The sequence below is a fragment of the Magnolia sinica genome, chromosome 5 (assembly GCF_029962835.1).
Source record: "Magnolia sinica isolate HGM2019 chromosome 5, MsV1, whole genome shotgun sequence".
Classification (NCBI taxonomy): domain Eukaryota; kingdom Viridiplantae; phylum Streptophyta; class Magnoliopsida; order Magnoliales; family Magnoliaceae; genus Magnolia; species Magnolia sinica.
In genome coordinates, this window is record NC_080577.1 from 1,476,561 (window position 1) to 1,498,825 (window position 22,265).

General features: G+C 40.1%; 2 protein-coding genes across 3 annotated transcripts; one reads left to right on the plus strand and one right to left on the minus strand.

The window, feature by feature from the left end:
* The first annotated feature begins 1,251 nt into the window (after positions 1-1,251).
* LOC131245065 (mitochondrial carrier protein MTM1-like) lies at positions 1,252-13,910 on the plus strand. 2 transcript variants are annotated; one of them, XM_058244249.1, is made up of 10 exons: positions 1,252-1,897; positions 2,461-2,550; positions 4,402-4,530; positions 4,622-4,681; positions 7,285-7,455; positions 10,566-10,665; positions 12,232-12,323; positions 12,423-12,572; positions 13,045-13,103; positions 13,596-13,910. In XM_058244249.1, exons 1-10 carry the CDS (start codon positions 1,649-1,651, stop codon positions 13,726-13,728), a joined length of 1,233 nt encoding a protein of 410 aa, XP_058100232.1. In that variant the 5' UTR covers positions 1,252-1,648; the 3' UTR covers positions 13,729-13,910. The 2 variants fall into 2 exon arrangements, with proteins under 2 accessions (XP_058100232.1, XP_058100233.1); XM_058244250.1 differs by lacking the exons at positions 4,402-4,530; positions 4,622-4,681.
* A 3,175-nt stretch (positions 13,911-17,085) lies between these two features.
* On the minus strand, positions 17,086-18,693 carry LOC131245067 (arabinogalactan protein 41-like). Its single transcript, XM_058244251.1, has 2 exons — positions 18,348-18,693; positions 17,086-17,351 (listed from the first exon to the last, which is right to left on the minus strand). Exons 1-2 carry the CDS (start codon positions 18,463-18,465, stop codon positions 17,245-17,247), a joined length of 225 nt encoding a protein of 74 aa, XP_058100234.1. The 5' UTR covers positions 18,466-18,693; the 3' UTR covers positions 17,086-17,244.
* Positions 18,694-22,265: the final 3,572 nt, after the last annotated feature.

The window sequence follows — 22,265 nt, forward strand, 5'->3', positions numbered from 1 at the left end:
TTTCTTTTGGAGCCAATGGATTGCTTATTTACCATCCAACCTGTTGATAAGGTCACAGAGGCTTGGATTAAGAGACTATACAAATATCAGCCGATGGTTTGCTTCTATCTTTTCCTTGGCGTGGCCCACCCGAGCCGTTAATCTGTCTCACTTCCACCGTATCATCGGACGCCGATTTACAGCTAAAAGTTCCTGCGCTGGAAACTTAGGTGGGGCCTACAGTGATGTTTGTGAGAAATCCACTCCGGCCATCCGTTTTTTGAGCTCATTTTAGCCCATGGGGCTAAAAATAACCCGGATCCAAGTATACCGAAAACGGGAGGATTGAATATCCACAGTTGAAATATTCATGGGGCCACATAAGTTTAGAATCGGCCAAATATTTGTGTTTTCGGTTCATCCTAGTAGTAATGACGTTATAAACGGTATAGATGGAATGTAAATGTCACTGTCGACCCAAGGAGGTTTCAACGGTAGGAATTTCCCTACCTACCTTTTACTTTAGTGCGGCCCACTTGAGTCTTGTATCCTGTTCAATTTTGGTCTCAAGTACTAAAATAAGCTCGCAAAACGGATGAACGGAATAGATTTCTCACAAACAACACGGTGTGTCCCATTGGGTTCCTTCGAAAGGCTTTCACTGGAAATCCGCGCCCCGTAATAGAAACATACAATTAGACAATTGGTGAACTCCACGGATCTTGGGTGTTGTAAGCCACTTGTTAAACGGACACCGCTTCAGTGGATCTTAGACAGTGGGGCCACTGTGGTGTGTATTCCTTACATCTATCCCGTCCATCCATTTTGATAACTCATTTTATGTTATAAAAAAAGAAAAAAAAATTGGAGTGTGTGTACTGACATGGGTGTGTACTAACAAGCTAACCCAAACAAAAAAAAAAACTCATTTTGTGATATGATCCCAAAAATGAAGCAGATCCAAATCTCAAGTGGACCTGATTCAAAACTCAGGTTTTAGGAGCAATTTTAATTGTTCCCACTGGCGTGGCCCATTCGACTGTTATATCATGCTGATCTTTTGCATGTACGGTTTTAAAAAAAAGGGTTCCCACCATATGGGCGGAGTAGATTTACATGGTGTGCCCCACAGAACCCGGAAGTTAGGTGTTGTAAAGGAACCTAATTCCTGCCCCAAGGCTTGCCGAATGGACGGCCTACATCTCACACACGGGTGCCGCTCCCACACTGCGACGGGCGAGTAGGAATAGCATATTGGAACATAGGGTTATCGTCATTTCCACGCAAAACAAGGAGACCATGGACACGCATTCAACAGACGTAGAGCCGTTCAGGCGCTCCGAAATTCCTGTGGCGCTCCAAATTCCACCACGAGTCATACACGCCTCACCACCCGTCGTACACGCACTCCTCTTCTCTCCAACGCGAGCTCGCGAACGAAGAGAGACCTAGAAGAAACACAACACACCCCCACTCCTTTTACAAAACCACCCCTTTTTTCTCATCAAAACGCAAGAAAAAACCCCATTTCTATTGACACGATTCAAATCACATATATTAATAGTACCCAAGAAGCTGGGCCTTTCGACCTTTCATTCTTCGGCCTTCTTATATATTCTATTTCTGGTACCCTTTTTTTTTGGGTTTTGATAGAGTATTTGAAGGAGAGATGGTATGTTCAAGGCATACCGTTCCGTCATGGTTGAGTGCGGCATCGAGGGTCGATTTCGACGGTGGGGCTGCTGCTAATGTGTCCAAGTCCGAATCCGTTTTCGCCGACGGTCTTGATACTTCCCCTCATCACCACCATTCCAATACTCTCTCCGACACCAACATGGGTTTCGCTGAACGTTCTTTTTCCGCCGCTGGGGCTGCTGTCCTGTCGGCGATCCTCGTTAATCCGCTAGACGTTGCGAAGGTAGTTTTTTCTTTTTCAATTTTGTTTCTGTTTTTATTGTCATTGTGGTATTTTTGGAGAGACCCATTTGTTATTTTTCTTGATTTTTTTAATTTTCTTTCTGTTATTATTATTATTATTGTAACTGCGGTGTTTGTGGAAAGACCCATTTGTTATTTTTCTCGAAATTTGTAAATTTCTTTCTATTTTATTGTCATTGTGATATTTGTGGAAAGACTCTTTTTTTTTTTTTTCCTCTCTCGAAATTTTTAGATTTTTCTCCATTTTTATTGTAATTGTGGTATTTTTGGAAAGATGTATTTGTTATTTTTGTAATTGTCTTATTTGTCGAAATACCCATTTGTTATTTTTCTCGAATTGTAATGGGTTTATTTTAGCTACCTGATATTTTGAATTGTTGATGATTGATGTGAAATTCATTTTATTGGTTTTGTGATATGAGTTGTTTTCCCCCCTTCTTGATCCCAATATCTATATGCTTTGTGTGTCAACGTGGGAATATAGGATTTTTTTTTTTTCCTGGATTATGATCTTTTGATGTTTTTTTTTTTCCTTCCCTACAGACGAGGTTGCAGGCGCAGGCTGCTGGAGTTCCTTATTCACCTCCGAATCATCAGATGAGCAGGTGCATGGCATCTCTCGGGCCAAGCACGGTATGATAGAATTTCTTCCCTTTCTTTTTTCTCCTGTTGCCTTCACGAGTAGGTAATGGCCGACTATTGGTATTTCTTGTGGTCATGACTCTTATTAAAATAACTGAAAGAGTTGTGTACGGTCACGTAGGGCAGTTGGGACTGCTGATTGGTTGTTTCTCCAGGTGCATTAGATGTAGTTCAAAAGCCCTGATGATTGAACTCTCCTGGCCACCTGATCATTGGGTGTTTTTGCCTGTTGAATGTGGAAATATTGTGGATGTCTGGCCATTCTTTTGCTCGACTTTGAATATCAGCCAGTGATCTGACTGCTACCACAGTCAGTCCATTCATTGTGATTTGTGGGTTGTGGGCCATCTACCTGATGGGGCCACCAAATGGAAGGTCCTTATTACTGTGCATAAGTTTGAAGTTGTTTTATTGTGAACTCCATGAAGACTGCATCATAGCGGCACCCTCCTTTCTGAAAGAGGGAAATGCATGTTTACATTAGGGTGCCAATGGGTTGGGTCACCTCAATGGATTGTTGGAACCAACCCAAAGTCTAAATAGGTTTGACTCTCAATTTGGACATGTTGGAGAAGTTCTGTCGAAAATGCTCTGGTCATTAAATCTGTCAGGTCCAGAACCTCTTGCAATCCGCCCACCCTGGCCTACCCAGACCTGACTTTTAAATGGTTCCTATTTGGACCAACTTAAAATGGACCGAATCCAGACCCTATCCAAGCCCAAACCCGAGCTGGAGCCAGTTAAGAGCCAAACATGCATTCTTTGTATATTTATTTTCCAGTATCTTATCCTTAGATAGATGATTTTTATGCATATACCTCTACTGATTTACACATGTCTAGCTGTGCCTATGTACTTGATGGTACATGTGTCAATATGCCATTCTGTGCAAGACCGAACTGGTCCATCAGGTGGGCCCTTCTATTTAGATGGTGTGTGTGAAAATCCTGTTATACTTTCTATATTTGACCCATGAAATAAAGGGGCCAGGTCTGGATCATCCTGCATCAAACCCAACTTATTTAATAAATGGGTTGCTTATTGTGATGGGACCTAACCCGGACCCAAACTAGATGAGTTGGGTTAGGGGCCAAATTATAGATCTAATCATTACATGGGTCAGATCCAGAACTCCCTTCAAGGCAAACCATTTCCAACCCTAGCTTCTATGCTTTAAATTAGTGTCTTTAGGGAATGCTAAGGAGGCTGTACATTGTTCTCGACTTGTTGGTACTGACAACAGAATATTGTGTTAGAAATCTTTGTCCTATGAGTTATCAAATATGTACCTGCATGTAGCATTCTGTCTCTCGAATTTGCCAGAAATGATGCAGTCTTGTTATTTTAGTTTTGTCGACACCGTAGCTATTAGCAATCATGTATTGATGCTTGTTAAGGGCATCTTGGGAAAATCACATAATTTCTTTCTTGTATGAATGCTTGTTGAGGGTGTGTCTGGAAGTTTCTGCATTTAGTGGTGGATGGGATGTACACTGCCCAGATCGCTAGTGGTTGAAAAAGGAGGGAAAATGTGAAACTGTCTAATGTGGTTCCCATTTGCCAAGCCACCTGATTGGACTGGTTATGCTTTCTGCTGAAAAAAGCAGAACCACTTGGATAGGCGCAAAATGTCACTATCACCATTTATTCAGAATCTTCATGATTGGGCATGCTTTTGCATTGATAATTTGCTCAATCAGAGTTGAAGTTCTGTGATTCATGATAAAGTGCTTACCTGGACTGGCTAATCTGTTGACGTCATGGCTCTTTTAATGAAAACTCAATCTGTTCTTGTTCTTTGATCCATGGGGTTATTAATCCACTTTGGAATATGCTGTTCAGATCTTCTCGGATGCGAGATGTTCTCCATTATGCACCCGTGGTGGAATTCTTGGGACCGAACCCTTTTGTCCTCCTGATTGTTTTCAGTACAAGGGAACCATGGATGTGTTTTACAAAATCATTAGACAGGTAGGTGTATCTATTTAGTTAATGGCTTGATGTTACTAAGCAGATTAAACCTTCATCAATTGCTAGGAATCTAACAAAAGAGTTCTTACAGGAAGGAGTTGCTAGGTTGTGGAGGGGAACAAATGCAAGCTTAGCATTGGCTGTACCAACGGTGAGTTACTTTTCACAGTAGCATTGGCCAAGTATATCTCATTGGAGTACTTTCTATGATACATATCATGTTAATGTTTGTGAAAGTTCGCTGAAGGGCCACTGTGATGCATTTATGACATCTGACCGATCCATTAGATGTGCCCTATCTCATAGAATGGGCCCAAAACAAATGTGGACCACACGACAAGAAACAGTTTCGGGGGGGGGGGGGACGCCCACCATTGGTGGAAAAGGGGCCCACCGTAATGTGTATATGCCATACAATCCATGGCATATACACAACACGGTGGGCCCTGTATGCATTCAGGGGTGAGTGTTCCACCTTAACTGTTTCCTGTCGTATGGCCCACCTGAATCATGGATGGTGTTATTTTTGGTCCCATGGGCAAACGAGGGAGGATGCTTCTGATGGTCAGACTGGATGCCATGTATACATCACAGCGGGGCCAACAAAAAATGTTTTCACCGAACTTTCAATGAAAACATTACAATGGAATCATTTCCCTCTGTGTGTGTGTGTGTGTGTGTGTGTGTGTGTGTGTGTGTGTGTGTGTGTGAAATGAATCCTGATCACATAGTGCCAACAATACTGCAATTTACGGTGGTGCTGACCTCTCCATAGTGCCCATCTTTATGCATGCATGACATCCATCCTGTCCATCAGGTGTGCTGCCTCAAGTTCCATCTGAAGCCCAAAAATCACCCTGATTAGATGCTTCAGTAGGTCACACTGGAGGAAACAATGAGAATAATGCCTAAAACAGCTAAATTCACTTGAATGTGGCTTACCTGTTTTTGGTGTCCCTTCATCCTTGTGGTGTGCGTCCAATGAAAGGAGTTGCCCTACAAAATAGTCTAGAAGGTTTCATTGGTTGGGTGTCCTCTCGCGTTGTGTGTGTGTGTGCGTGCTCGTCCGCGTGTGAAGCATGCAGCATATTTGTTGTGTGCGTCATCATTCATGACTAGTCACAAAAATACAAAACCAGATGCTTCATGCACGTAAAGAATGAAGCATGTTTGTTGCATGGCTGTCACATGGTTGTCACTAGTCACTAGTCACTAGTCACCAAAATACGAAAATATACAAATTGTATCAAACTTGTGTTTTTTTTTTTTCCTTCTATTCCAGATGAACTGATAACCTCTCTCCTAGTATGAACAAGAACCAACAACTGTTTTCCTAGTGCCAATAAATCTTGTTTGAGTGGACTTGTTTCAATGTCCGTTGGATGATCAGATGCTTTATGCAGCATCTGGATGTAAGCCCCAAAAAAGTGGCCTATGCTGGGCTTCCAAATCCAAGCCAAGACAGTGCATGTATTTGGATTTTGGACAGCATGTAAAACAGAATCTGCATTAGGCAGGCTTCCATGCCAATGTGGTGCAGTTTGCACATGTAAAACAGAATCCATGTTACGCAGACATCCAGGCTGAGACGATGCAATATGCATTTGGACGGTGCGTAAAATGGAATCTGTTAGGTGAGTCAATATGATTCAAATTGCACTTGGACAAGACAAACCGAAATCTGCATTAGGTAGGGTTCCTAGCCAATATGATGCAATTTGCACTTGGACAACACACAAACAGAATCTAGATGAGGTTTTTCACTGAATCATGAAAGAGAGATTCTGGGGGATGGTCATGCTCTTCTCACATGCATTTGACACTAATTGAATAATGTGGACCTTAGGAACCAAGAGTTCTTGAACATACCCTATCTTCGAGGCCAGTGTGGTGCAATTTGGACAGCAGGTAAAATAGAATCCTTGATAGGAGGGCTTCAAAGCCGGTAAGATGCAATTTCCATTTGGATAGTACATAAAACTGAATCCACTCTAGACAGGCTTCTAAGCCAATATTGTACAATTTGTATTCGACAGTATGATGTAAAACAGAATACGTATTAGGTGGGTCCCAAGCCAATATGATGCTGTTTGGACTTAAACAGCTCACAAAACAGAACCTGCATGAGGCAGGCCTTCATTATCTTGTGTCTGTTGCCCTGAATCGTATGCAAGATAGTATGGCTCTTGACCATGTCTCACCTGCATTTGGCACATCACGTGGACCTTGTGAACAAGAATTCCTAAACATGCTCCATGTTCTTTCCATGGCTGCTGAAAAATATTCATGCTCAAGTCTCCCACACGTTAGATGAGCTTTGCAGACAGTGTGGTGTATGTGAGTGATCCAGGGTTCAATCCCTGGTACTGTTACCTTTCAAAAAAAAAATCATGCACAAAACCCTTGCCTGACTCATGCCCATGCATTGCAGGTCGCATAAGTTTCTTGGAATTTTACTTACATAATGCTTTCTATTTATGCATTTTTGTTAATCTAGATACAAATTTCTTTATGTTATTCTTTCAAGAACTAATATTTGTATAGTAATATATGGATCAATATAGTATTAACTGTTAAAGCATGCTAGTGTGTGGGGTTTTCAAAGTCCCTTGTTTATGACACCTTGTTTCCGTGGCCAAGTTACATGACTTTAGCTGACATATGTTTCACAAAAATTCAGTGTATAGCCTTGATGTTCAGCTGTTTTGTGGACTGCATTTTTCTGATGTATTACTTGTCTAAATTGTCAATCAGGTGGGAATTTACTTGCCTTGTTATGACATTTTCCGCAACTGGATAGAAGAATTTACTGCCCAAAATGCTCCTACCTTGACACCATATGCCCCCCTAGTTGCCGGCTCACTCGCACGATCACTAGCTTGCATCACCTGTTCTCCTATTGAATTGGCAAGAACGCGCATGCAGGTATGCAACTTTTCATGTTGGCATCTTTACCAATTAAAAACATGTATGCAATGGCCTGGAAGCCAGTGCATTTAAGTATCAGATATGCAATTGCCTATGACCAGTTTCATGCATCAAAATTCTTTTAATCATTTGCTAATACTTTAATTAAAAACTTACCCATAAAAACGTTAAATAACAGAATTGATATAGTTATTTGCGTTTTCCAATGAAGATTCTTGGGTGTCATCTCCTTGATTTAACAAAAATGTTTTTTTTTTCATCTTTTTTTAATTTTGTTTTTATAACAGAAATTTTATTAGGAAGAGAACAATTCACAGAGGAAATCTTTTTCTTTTCTATCAGCTGTGGTTTCTTTAGGCTTTTGGGTGTACAGCCTGGCACTGGTAGCAGCCTTTCCTTTTTTCTTTTCTTTTTTTAAAAAAAAGGATCACCTACAAACCAGTAATTCACAACAATAGAAGGGGCAAAACTACCCACAGTACTTTTCCAGTTTTAACAGACAAAAATATGCAGTATCGGCTATGACTGATGGAATTATATGCAAATTGAGTTCATATCATTCAAATGTCATGCAATACAGGCAATAAAACACAAACAATACAACCAAGTTAGTACAAAGAAGAGTGATGCTGTGTTAATTATGAGTGGCATCTTCTTATGAGTGCTGTTGTAAAAAGGGTAGACTACAAGGTATTAGTAGTAGGATCTTATGGAGCAAATGACCCACAAAACAAAAGAGATACAAATGTGGCAGATCAGATGGTCTATTGGGAGTGTTCTCAGTATGTGAGTAAAAGAACAAAATGTACTAAGGAAGAATACATGACAAGGTGGTTATAGTAAAGTGATTGAAAGAGATGTCAAGTAGAAAAGATCAATCAAGAGAACCCAATATCATTGGGTTCTCAAGTGGAAGATATAAGGGCATGTTTGGATGGCTGGATTCCATAGTAATGTTATGTAAATGGGTAATGATTATCACTATCACAGTAGTCCTAAGTAAAGCCGTATGTAATACAATACTACTGTTGCAGCTTCAATTTTTTGATATGCATGTAATGTACTCACGTGATTACATACATATAGATATAACTTGCCTAATATGTGTTACATCCACACCGTCCATTCATTTTGCAATATCATTTTAGGGCATGACCCCCAAATATTAGCTTCATCCAAAACACTTCTTTGGGCTGTGGAAAGTTTTTAATGGCAGACATTAATCCCAACTGCTTTCTGTGGTGTGGTTAATTTCTGTTTTGGATGTGCCTCATTTTTTGTCTCTTTCCATAAAATGATCTTGCAAGATGAATGGACAGTGTGGATATAATACATACATTATGGTGGGGCCCACAAAACTATGCCACCTCAACGCACCTTTGCCCATCCAAGTTGGTGGTGAATACAACAGATTACTGTGATTTGACAGCTTGGTTTATTCAATTGGCTACAAGAAATAATGATGTTAGTTTTACATCATATTGCGGTGGAATCCAGCCATCCAATCACACCCTAAGAGGGAACATCACAGATGTCGCTGGAAGTATTGGGAATTATCGCAGATATTCGCAATATACGTACATTGGATTTTTTGCATTCCAGGACAGCCCCATATTGCTTAGCAGCAATTCTGAAAACATCAACCAATATGTCACCTGTGCAATAGAATACTTGTTAAACCATCAGTTAGCAGGAATTTCAGTTCTAATCTTGTCCAAAATTTCCTATATTACAGAAAAGATGTTGAGGGATGTGCCCCCTTTCCTGTACACCACCCAAATTCGTTGAGGGCGTTTTTTCAGTATCTCAGCTCCACAAGTCCCATGAGTCTGACCTAAAATGGTGAAATTTTAGGAAAGGTAGTTTGAAAATGTAGGTTCTTTCTACTAAGGGCGAAAGAAACATTACTTTCGGGAAACTCTGCCAAGATGATGATGAGAAACAACTCTTCGCAAGCTGCCTCATTGAACTGAGTATGATGCAGGGATTTCACATGCATATGAAATATCCCACTTTAGTGATCTTCACATGATTTATATTTCGTCCAAATCCTTTTCTCTCATGATCTTGTTTAAAATATCTATAGGTACGATGCCAACACTTAGCTAAATCAATGTCAATCCAGTCTTTTAAATATGGGTTTTAGTTCCATATCCATTCTTTAGTAGTCAATATTTCAGCTTTCATCTCTTCTAAGAGAAATGCTCTAGTGCTCTCAGAGCACTATTAGTTATATTGCTCCTAGTTGCTTCTATCACTTGGTCCAATCGATCAATATGAACTGTCTATTAATTCCAGAAAACGTTTTATGGGCTACTTTTCCGGAAATCGCACTGATCCCATGATCCAAACCATCCCTGATTTGTCCTTATTCTTGTAACCATCCTTTTTTCCAAGCCGTGCATGGGATGGTTAGGATTTCCTGATAAAGTGAATATTCAGAATCATAAGCAATTTACGATGGGATCCAACAAATATATTTATTAAGTTGTTGATTGGACCTATTTTTGTGCAAATGATCTGGACCATTTAAATCACAGGCTAATGATTAGATAGTTGCAATTATCAGATTTGTGTACTATTTATGTGGTAGCCTATAGTATCTGTGTTGGACCTAACGTACAGTCTAGATCAAGTGATTGGATTAAGGTATTCAATAATGGTAATGGTCCCTGTAACGGCCGCTGCCATTACCATAACGACACGGGCCGTGACAGCTGTTACGGCTTCCCCCCCTAAAAAACCCCGTTATAGGCCATTTTTCTGTAACACATAATGGTTCCCACCGTTACCGTCACGTAGCGGCCGTTATGGCCAATATATAACTGTTTTTTAATATCTTGGATTGAATTGTGCAAGTGTCCCAATGCAACTAGGAGCGCTATAACTTGGTGCTTTGAGAGCTCTAGAGCATCTCTCCTCTTCTAATATAGGTGTTAAAACTGTATAGAGAAATCATAGAACTGTCGTAAGCTGCTGGCTTCTCTCTGGGGTGGTTTCTTAGATATGTATGTGATTAAATAGTAATATTTGCTTGCTGAATCAGTTATTAGTTGTAGCAGAGATAGTTATATTTTTTATTTTGTTGCATATCTTGTTGAGAACAGGCATATAAAGAGTTCCAAATTGGAGCAAAGCCTCCGGGAATGTGGAAAACTTTAGTTGGGGCCCTCTCATCTGTCGGGAGTACAAGTAACCTTCAGAGCTGTACGTTCTTTTATACTCTGATTTAGCAGTTGTATTGAGCTTCTCCCCTTTTTTTGCTCAACTGCTTGGTTCAGTATCAGAAGATTATTTTCTATCTACAAAGTAGAGAAAATTTGCATAAACTCTTTTCAATCTTGTTCTTTTTTATATCGCACATGCTCACACTCAGATCCACATGAAGAACATACATGCCTACGTGAAATGCGGCATATGTTTGACATACGTGCTTCGTAATCCCAGACCCAAATGCCTGAGCCAATGGATCAAATTCAAGTAGCCTGAGCCCATGTATCAAATTCAAGTAGCATCCCCTACCCAATTGACCCCATATTTATGATTTTTTCCATTTCTTTATCAGCTTAAGTTGAAGTCTCATCTATCTGTGTACTTTGGTTGCATGTGAAAAGCACACAAACAAACTGACACACATGAATTTTATTCACATGTAGTTGACTCTACCCTAGCTTACGGTAGGGTCGATCTGAGTTGAACACAGTGTATTGTGCGTCAGACATACAACCCATCCACCAGTTGTGCCTCCCAATATCGGGCCCATAGACCAAATTTCAGCCTGATGCTCGACTCAGGCAGGCCTTACCAGAGGGCACAATGGAAATGGGATGCTCACCATAGGTTTGTGGGGTCTGCCATGCTCTGTATATGAATCCAACCCATTTATCAAGTGATCACATAAGCACTTATATTGCATATGCCATTTTGGACCAGTGGACCATATATGCTATGGTGGGATATACCGTTATTATGCCATTGGGGCTTATGCAGTTGCACAGAGAAGTATGCCACCGCAGAAGCAATATTCATGCAGTTATGCCATCGTGTACACAATATGTGATGGCATAACCTCCCCACTGTTAGATTTCTGACTGTTGGGACTTATTTTTGCTTCATTCTCTCACTTTTTCCCTATAGATAGGCACTCCCACCACCTAATTTCACAACTCTATTACTCTCTCTCTCTCTAACACTCTCATCGCTCAGTCTCTCTAGTCTCTTAACTCTCCAACTCTCTTTCACACTCTATTACTCTCATTCTCTCTTAAAATGACATCAATAAAATTTATCCGTTGTTGTTGTTGTTGTTTGTTTTTTTTTTTTTTTTTGGTCATATTTTTTACTATATGCATTTGTTTGATTAGTTGTTAGTTGACTTGATACAGTCTAGTAGTCTAATACAACTATAAAAAACAATTCCCTATGCTTGCTGTCTTTATACATAATTTGTCACATATATTTTTTTCATTTTTCCTTGAATTGGGCTTTGCCATCGCAAAAGTGCACAGCCCCCTTGAGTCATACAAGATCACTTGTGCCATTTGACAACATTGGTCAGGATTTTTTTTTTGTTTTGTTTTTTGTTTTTTTTGTTTTTTTTTTTTTTTGGGGGGGCGGGCATACGATTTCATGATGGGGCACATCTGATGCATCTTTTGGATGATAGATGCATATCACAGTGGGTCCCACATGCAGTCAACTACATGGTCTAGTTGTGAGGAGTTTCCTGTTTCATTTACATGTTATGATTGAGCTCCTCTTGCAATCAAACAGTTAAGGGCTTTCGCATCCTATGGATGGGCGTCGGAGCACAACTCGCCCGCGATGTTCCTTTCTCTGCAATTTGCTGGTCAACCCTCGAACCAGTAAGATTCACATGGTTATTAATATATTTTTATAAGATTGCAATTTCTTATTTGGCATTTTTTTTAAAAAAAATGTTTGAATCTGCTCTAACTATACAGATTAGGAGAAGATTACTTGGGCTGGTTGGTGAAGAGGCCAATGCAGCAAGTGTTCTAGGGGCAAACTTCTCAGCTGGTTTTGTCGCAGGGAGCCTTGCTGCTGCAGCTACATGTCCTCTAGACGTTGTCAAGACTCGAAGACAAATTGAGGTTGGTTCCTGAATTCAAACATGTTAATCTAACTTCATGTTGTCCCCTTTATTACGGGTGCATCTGGATGTACCTGAAATCACATAGTTCTGTGAATGCTTTTGGCAGAATGGTCGGTCAGCCAACCTGCTAAGCATTGCAGGCAGTGCAGAAACTGGAAAATGCATCATGTAGTCGATCCCCCACCCCCTGACCAAAAATAAAATAAGAAAAAAGAAAAAAGAAAAAGAAGTGATTGATGGCATTTCATTTCAGGCCCTATTTGTAGGGACATCGAAACATGCTCCAATGGTTACTGGTTATGACATTATATAGTAATCTGGGTTTTAGTTAGAAACTGAAAATGGAAGGTATCAGAAGATTTACGAACGAGCATGTGAAATCTTTAACATAGAGTGAGGTTTTCCTTGTAGTTTACCTTCTGAGATGCCCTTGGCTCCACTTATTAATTGGAGTTGTCCATGTTTTCCAGAAGGATCCAACAAGGGCAATGAGGATGACAACGAGGCAAACACTAATCGAAGTCTGGAGGTATGTTCCCCTTTGTCATGCAGTTTCCCCTTTTAGTCGTTGCAATATTTCCCAAAAAATCATGCTGGAGCAAACTGATTCTGAACAACGTGGAAAAGGATTCACATGCACTCATACCCTTCTGTAGAGTAATGAACTTGAAGGCCCCAGTTCTCTAGAATGACAATTTCGTGCAACCAGCTGCTTCTGGGGCCCACCATGGTGTCTATGACATCCAACCTGTCCAGAAGGGTCACCCTACCATGAAATTGGAGCACCCTGAAAGTCAGGTCAATGTAATCATATGAGCCACACAAAACAATGGGCAACCACTCAGAAACCTCCAAATTCACATGGTGGCTCACCTGATGAATGGCCAGCCTGATTTATGTGCGAGCCCCTTTTGTTGCAGTAGGTGCCGTTGATTCCATCATCATTCAATAATCGGTCACATACTGCAGCCACCCATAATTTATTGAAACAAACTAAAAGGGGATATGAATCTTGCAACAGGGATGGAAGGATGAAGGGACTTTTTACAGGCATCGGCCCCCGGATTGCACGCGCTGGCCCTTCGGTTGGGATCGTGGTTTCTTTTTATGAGGTGGTTAAGTACGCTCTACATCAAAGACGCTCAAATTCGTGAGGGGAGGGGAGAGTACACAATTGTTCCATTCTATCATTTTGAGCTGCATGCATTGTGGTGCGTCGTTTTGAGCCGCATGAGGTGGCAAGTTAGATGACGCAGCTGTTTCTTTTTTCTGAGGTCTAGCACAAAGATGCCTCCCTGAATTTTGGCCCTAAAATGGGCAAACTGCTGGGACCCACCCCCCCATTTTTTTCCTTTTGTTCACATCGCATTTGATTTTCAAAGTATAAATTGGCAGAGGATTTTCAAAGGTACAGTCGTTGGAAGAAGAGAAGATTTTCTTTTATGGTTCTAAGCCCTGTTATTTTTTCATTTTCTTAGTGGGTTTTGTGGGGAATATGATTGTTCCTTCAGAGCTGTAATACAAGGCTTTTGTACTCAAGTTCAAATTCATTGAACTTTTCAAATCCCCAGTGGATCCACATCTTTTTCATCACCAATGTGTGCATATGAATCAGCAGCAGTAATTGTTGAATTGTAATAGTGTCAGATTGATATTTGTCTCGGGACTGACTGCCAAAAAACAGGATATTGAGAATTTCCTCCAGTTACACCGTTGTCCTGTAATCCAATGTAATCCAAACCGTCAACACTATGGCTATGGAGGGGGGAAAAAGGTTGTCCCAGATTGGGAAAAGTCTTTAAATTGGTGGCCAATAGAAAGAAATACAGGGATTTTGTTGGGACTTGAACTGAAGGTCTGAGTGTGATGCGGATACTCTAAGGTTGCGGATTTTATAATTAACATTGTATTTGTGCCTTTTATTAGAGGGATTTTAGCTGCATATTCCAAGTCGAGGTTTTGAAACGCTGTGTTCTGATTGCCACCCACCATTCATGGATGATGGATGGTGCGAGAATAATCATCACACGGACTCTTGGTGAACAGAACAATCTTCTCAACAGCTGCCACGCCATGCCCAAAAGGCTAGAAACTCTTTCATTTCTTTTCTTTGGGCAAGAACTTTGTTTAACGTCCATGGGTGTCAGAACGCCACGCCCATGCCCAGGCGGTATATACAGAAAAGCCCCAATGCACTAAAGAGCGCCGAAAAAAAAAAGAAGAAGAAGAAGCAAAGATGTGCCAGACGGTTCATAATCTTTTAGCTCTAATTGCTGATGATTTTTTTAAAAAAAATTATTATTATTATTATTATATAATCTCAAGGAGCTAGCTAGGCGCAGACTTTTGCCTTGGTACGCATCTCCCCCCAATTAGAGGACTTGGGATTTTGAAGAGCTTCGAGCTTCCACAAGTGCTGCCATGCCATTCCCATATGCCGAAAAGGACAGAAATTCTTTCCTTTTATCTTTTCTTTGGGCAAGAACATTTGTTTTTTTTTTTTTTTTACCATCCATTGTGGCAGAAAGCCCACACACTGGCGGTAAATGCGGAAAAGCATCTCAAGGATGAGAAGGGCTAAAGCGTCATATATCGGATTGCGGACACTTTTATCTTACTGAGTAAACTCTGTTGGGCCCACTGTGAATGTATGTGGATTATCCACAACGTCCATCCGTTTTCCCAGTTCATTTTAGGCGTTGAGCCCAAAATTGAAGCATATCAAAAGCTCAAGTGGACCACACCACAGGAAACAGTGGGAATAATGATTTCCACCGTTGAAACCTTCCTAGGGCCCACGGTGATGTTTATTTGCCATCCAATCTGTTCATAAGATCACACAAACATGGATGAAGGGAAAACACAAATATCAGCTTGATCCAAAACTTGTGGCCCCCAATAATTTTTCAACGGCAGATTTCAATTCACACTGTTTCCTGTGGTGTGGTCCACTTGAGCTTTGGATATGCTTCATTTTTGGGATCACGACCTAAAATTATCTGATAAAATGTATGGACGAAGTGGATAAAATGCGTAAATCACGGTAGGCCCCACAGTTTACTCAGTACGCAATCCGCTTTGGATCTTTTGGCACTCATTACTGATGATTTATTAATTTTTTAATATCAAGACTAGGCAGAGACTTTGGCCTCAGCGGGCATCTCCCCCCAGGTAGAGAGAGGACTAGAGATTCTGAAGAGCTTGCAACTTCCAGCTTCATGGACGAGATACTCGTTAATGTCCCATTAATACAAATGCTACCGTCTCGGATGTTTTCTTTGGATTGTGGCATACGTTATCGCATGCAGGCAATGCCTTCATTAGTCATTATTGCTCTGGATGATTTTTTATTTTTATTTTTTCTTCCCTGGGGCCCACTTGCGCAGTTCTCCCATGAATGGAACTGTCTATTTTGTGGACCCTATGCAATGCGGACCACACCGTGATAAACTTACATTGAAGCAGAAAAAGGAAAATTTTCAATGGCTAGCAACTCGGAAAAATTCCAATAGGTTCTCATCCATCTCTCAAGCTTGATGTTTCGGCGATAACATATGGTAGCAACGTGAACATGGATGGTTTAAATCATTGGACCTTCTCAGCACGTAGGCTCAAATGGGTGGTGACACGTTGGGTTATGAGTTTATAGAGTCAAAATAAACTCTTATGACTGAAGTTCCAACTATCTCATATATAAACTCTTAGGACAAATGGAAAAGTCTTTGATGAAGTGTGTCGTGGGGCTCTTGTGGAAGGGGATGGAATACATGTTAGAGATCAGGTCATTCATCTGGTCAGGTGCACTGATAGTTGGAACATCCCATATTAAAAGATCATAGGATGCTCATTAAGTCAGCCACATGTGTGTTGAATTTGGATAGTTGGGCTTTGACCTATATGATTAGTGGACCAATATTATTTTTTATCCAAATACATAGCATTTTTGCCCACCATTGCTGCCTTTTCTTTTCCTCACCATGAATATTATTGTCTAAGAAGATCAAGCCAATGCAATCATCACCCTATGAAAATAGCTAATAGTTTAAATCCAATGGGCCAACAATCTGGTTCCACATATACTTGGATGGTCCAACTATAGAGTGGACAGGCTTGATTTTTGCACCAGGACATCTTTATGGTGGGATGAAAATTCACAGGATATATCTCCTACACCCATCATTGTGGCATGTGAAAAAGAGTAAATCAGGCCATCTCCGCAAACCCAAAAAGATCAAGCAGGATTTTCCAATCTAATAGAGTTTATGGGCTTTCTTCACAAGTCTTGTGAAGAAAATATAAGGACAATGACTTCATGATTTGTTAAACCATTTCATGCACAAAACCCTTAGAAAATAAGAATAATGAATCCACAAATTATGACAGTAAGCAAAGGGTTACAGGTCTTTGCAAACAAGTGGAATCATAAGGAGATGGATTGTCCTTACATGGGTCCATGCAGGAAATACAGTGTTCCATGCAAACATACCAAAGTCAGCAAACAACACAAGAAATGGAAGTAAAGAGAATGCCCCAAATCAAATTTCATCAAACAAACAGACATATCCTCGACAATAACCAAATTGATAAAATGAAAAATCAGTGAATAATGGTTATACAAGTAACGCCTCTCCTCTTCTTCTCTACTAGGGCACCATATCAATCATCAATCATCAGAAGAGACTGAAAGAAGAGGCATCATCCACGCAGTGTATGAGGTACGTGAGAACCAAAGCTAAAAGCATCAGCAAATAAGCAATCCCTTGGTCGATTGAGGTACCTAAACAACCAACCAACCAAAAAAAAAACAAACAAACAAACAAAACATCAGCCTCAATATCATTCGTGCGAAATAAACAACAGGGGAAAGTAAAGCAAATCTATTATCACAATGAAGCTAGAAAACCAGGAACACTGAAGCATTTGTAAACCATGAGAAAGAAATTTCCAACAGAAGATCATTTTCTACAGAAATACGAAAAGGAGATTCTTTGTAGGAAAAAACAAAAAGATTTCATGAGAAAATGAATGTAAATCAAACGAATAATAACCCTCGTTAATGTGCAAGAAAGAATAGATTTTCACCACTTACACATGAAAAGAAAAAACGACTCAATAGGAAAGTTTCAGCCGAGCAATTAAAACAAATGGCAATGGAAAGAACCTGAAATAAATTACTTAGCGGGATTGGGTTAGGCCAGGAAATCACAGATTCGTTTAAAAGTGGTTTGATCGAGTACATAAAAACACTACTTAGCTGACACCACCCTGACCGTAGGGCCCATCTCGATGTCTTTACATATGTTTTGCCAGCTTATTTTAGGGCATGGTGGCATGGTACTAAAAATAAAGCAAATACAAAATTCAGGTGGGCCACACCACAGGAAACAATGGTTATTGAACGCCCACCATTAAAAGCTTGCCAGGGTCCACGTGGCTGGATCAATCAAGTTTCACCACATCAGGGCCCCACCGAACTAGGTGCTTCCCCAGCCATTCTGGTACGCCTATTTCTTGGTCAGATCGAGGCAGTCACCCATCAAATGGCAGTTTTCTACGGGGAGACGGACATCACCGTAATGACTGTCGTTTTAATGGCAGTTATAAGTTTTTCTAGTGCCGCGCAGGAGATGAGAAATCAGATCTGACGAGATCGTCGAGAAACATCATAAATCAAGATGAGTAAACGAAAACATGAGAAGAAAGCGAGAGAATGTAGAAAGCAGAATCAGAAATTAAGAAAAGAAAAAGAAAATAAGAAATGGGAGAGGCAGACCGTCGCTGGCAGGAGCCGGAGAAGGAGCAAGGCCTTGAGCTTGAACCGCAGGCAAAACGATGCCAAAAACAAGAGCGACGACAATCGGAAGCGCGAAAGAAACCCTAGAAATCGCCATTTCCCGACTCTCTCTGATACTCTCTTTCCTGAAAAGAAAAATGAAGATCTCTTCAGTGGCTCGACAAAGGGCCAAAGAAAGAAGATCTTGAAACGCTAGGAGAGGAGAGAGAGTCGGATGAGATTTCGTTTGAGTTTCTTTCGAGATCGGTCTCAATATGTCAGATGAAAATCCTTATTTATAGGCGATTCTCCAGAGCGGAACTCTTGTATGGGCACGCCCGCCCGCATGCCTCGGCCTCGCACCCATGTGACCGTCCGTTTATTCTCTCTCTCTCTCTCTCTCGACAGTCTGGCCTCTCAGTTGTCGCCAACTGGCCTGACCATCATCACCACACGTGGCGTTTTGTTAGAAGAGTGAATTCCACTTTCCTGCAACCCAAAAGCTCCGTGGGGCCCACCGCCATCCATGCGTGAAATCAACTCTGTCCATCAGTTTCGCAAGGTCATCATAGGATAAGATTCCAAAAACGAGGCATATTGGAAGATCCAAGTGTACCACAGAATAGGAAACATGGGGATGGAAATGCCAACCGTTGAAAACTTTCTAGGGCCCACCATATGTTTATATTCTATCCAACGCCTTAATAAGGTGACTCCCACCAGGATGAAACAGAAACATAAATACCAACCAGATCCAAAACTTTCTTTCGGACCGAGTAAGTTTTAAATGGTGGGCGTATTCAATTCCTAATTTTTCTTATGGTGTGGCCCATTTTAGCTTGAATCTGCCTAATTTTAGGTATTTCATACTAAAATGAGCTTGCAAAACTGATGGACCAATTGGATTTTACATGAACATTACGGTGGGGGCCCCACAGAGTTTGTATCCAGGAAATTCTTGTAGAGTAAGATGGAATGATACGCAGTCACTTCGAAATTACAAGGAATTGCATATTTGGTATTCAAGTAATTAAAATTAAACGGTACAAATTATGATTGCTATTTTAGATATATCATTGACCAAATATTACTCTTATTAAATATTCAGACTCTCTGACTGGTGAACATCTATTCAAGGGTTAAAAATGAAAAATATCAGATAGTCTTGTTTCAGCAAACAAGCGTCCACAAAACAAAGGTTAGTATTGTTCAACCAATCTGATATTTATCATGTATTTCCCAGCATTTATTTATACAATAAGTCGTTGGTTATTTGAGTAAATACATGACATGTGTGTGCTTTCTGATCAACCATCATGCACAAGTTATTGACTTCAGACAGGTTGGGCCCATTTTCCGGTAATCCGGATAGTTGGTATGTTGAGTCCTGCCATGTATGGACATTGACCTCAAAATCTTTCAGATTGAGACAATTTAGAAACTGATATTATGACCATTGATGTAGACCGTTGTTGCAATTCTCTTCTTAACCGTCGATCCATGGCTTGGTATCGAGCAGATTTATGAGATGCAAACCACGAAGGATGCGGATTGCCTAATCGAGGCCCACGGGCAAGGATTACCCGTTCGGAGGGACCGGAATAGTCTACTACTCCTATTTAACTCAGCGTGTAAAACAGACGGGTCCACCATGTTATATATGTAAAATCTACTCCGTCCATTAAGTGATAACAATTAGATTGATCGTACATTAATAAAATAAGCCTGATTAAAAACTCAAATAGGCGGCATCAACTGGAATAATGTGAAATTGCTCCGCGAACTGCTAATTTCACACGCTGTGCTCTGCCTGATGTTTTTTTGCGAGGCTGATTTTCGTATCTTCACTTCATCCTGGGAAGTTATACATGATCAACAGGTTTGATGAAAGATACACTGCATGGTGGCCCCACGCACAAAGCTATGGTTCGCATTCCATCCCTACTGTTCCATATTGTGTGGATCAAGTTGATTTTATATATATATATATATATATATATATATAGATATATATATATATATATATATTACCATCTCGAGTGAGCCAAAAACCTGATAGACGGAGTGCATTTTACATGTCCAACATGGTCGGCCCCACATGGATTCCTTTACCGTTTGTACTAGGTGAAGATTGGAATAATTCGTCAGAAACGGTATCCGAGAAAAAGGTAAGTTACTTGATACTCTGGTTGCGTATCACGCTTGATACGCATCCAGCTAGAAATACTATATTTGACATAACTAACTCAAATTAACGGGCTAGATTATGGAATCCATTGTGATAAGTTACACATAAAAATCAGATTGATTGAAGAATCCTAACCTCTGATGCTTGGACTTGTTTTTTTTTTGTTTTTTTAAATAAGACCATTGGAGCTTTTCACTCTAACCGTCCAATAAATGTCTAAAAGTTTAGTATTTGGATTATCAAATAAAAGTAATTTTTGTTTCACTATACATCTAAGTTGGTCAAAATAATCTGGACGATTTACTTTGAATTACTTACCTGCTACATATGCAATTTCACAGTAATGTCCAACTGCATGCGTATCATCCATTATACGATGACAGAGTATTTCTCTTGGCAGAGGCGGTTATTTGATACGCAAATGCAGGACATTGCCACTGTATGCGTTGCATGCATGTACACAATCCAAAGCGTCCAAATTGTGGTCCCCATTGTACGTATACCAAAAACAGATTGTTGGTCACACTAATATCAAACCTATAGATATTTGATTTTTGAATCTTGACCATCCACTATTTTCCATCTCAACCGTCGATTTCCGAATCATCAATAGGATCATTACAATATGTCTTTAGGAGTCGTTTGGATGCTTATAAAGTCATTAAGAAAAAATCTGATTACATATAATCAGATTACAATGGGAATTTCAAAAAGTATATTTGCTTGAAAACAATTGAATGTTATAATTCCATTTAGTTGTAATTTAAAACATGAGAAATAGTCTTGTAAGTGTGCCTTATAATTTTGCTCGTGAGGGGTTATTTCTTGGTTTCATCCTGTCATTACTAAAACTTAATTATTTTCAGATAAGAGTAAACAGGAACAAATAAGAGCCAACAAAAATATAGGCATGAATGGAAATTTTAGTAAAGACCTGCTAGTGGAGGAAAACCTTCTAAGAATATGAGACCGAACAGATCCAGAAATGATCTTTTGTATATAATCCTGCACAATCACAAAAGTTATTAGAGTTCCTAAATTCTTGGAAATATAGAACAAAGTAAGGGATCATGAGTACATATCCATCATGAGTTGAAATCACATGCTGCGTTGAGATGCTATCAAACGCAAACGACATTGCAGTGTCTCATCCGTTGAGATGCTATTAAACCCAAGCGAGTGGGTTAGTAATTACCCGTGTAATAGTGTAATCGGTGTTACCCTAACCGTGTGGAGCCCACCTCGATGAACTTTTTGCATATCCACGCCTTTCATTCGTTTTTTCATATCATTTTAGGCCGTTATACCAAAAATTAACAAGATTCAAATCTCAAGTTGACCTTTACCACTAGAAAAAGTAGTGAATGACAATTTAAAGCTTTTTATATACCACAAAAGTTTTGGATCAAGCTGATATTTATATTTTCCTATCATCCAGGTGTGTTTGACCCTATCAATGGGATAGATGGAAAATATACCATACAAATATGCTTGCAGTGGCCCTGAGAAGTTTTTAATGGTAGATGTTCAATCAGCACTGCATCTTATGGTGTGGTCCACCTGAGATTTGAATCTTGTTAATTTTTAGGACCACGCATTAAAATGGGATGGAAAAACAGATGGATGGTGTGGATATACAATATATAATCATGGTGGGCCACAAGATACGGGTAATAACTAATCCACTCCCCAAACCCAAATGATGGTGCAGAGTTTGAGTACCCAGGACC

Bases quoted from the DNA above. Each gene is read 5' to 3' on its own strand.
- LOC131245067 (XM_058244251.1), bottom strand. From the start codon at position 18,465: ATGGCGATTTCTAGGGTTTCTTTCGCGCTTCCGATTGTCGTCGCTCTT. The intron at 17,352-18,347 runs GTCTGCCTCTCC...TTGGTTGTTTAG, and splicing joins TCCGGCTCCTGCCAGCGACG to GTACCTCAATCGACCAAGGG.
- LOC131245065 (XM_058244249.1), top strand. From the start codon at position 1,649: ATGGTATGTTCAAGGCATACCGTTCCGTCATGGTTGAGTGCGGCATCG. The intron at 10,666-12,231 runs GTACGTTCTTTT...GCAATCAAACAG, and splicing joins TACAAGTAACCTTCAGAGCT to TTAAGGGCTTTCGCATCCTA. The intron at 12,324-12,422 runs GTAAGATTCACA...CTAACTATACAG, and splicing joins GCTGGTCAACCCTCGAACCA to ATTAGGAGAAGATTACTTGG.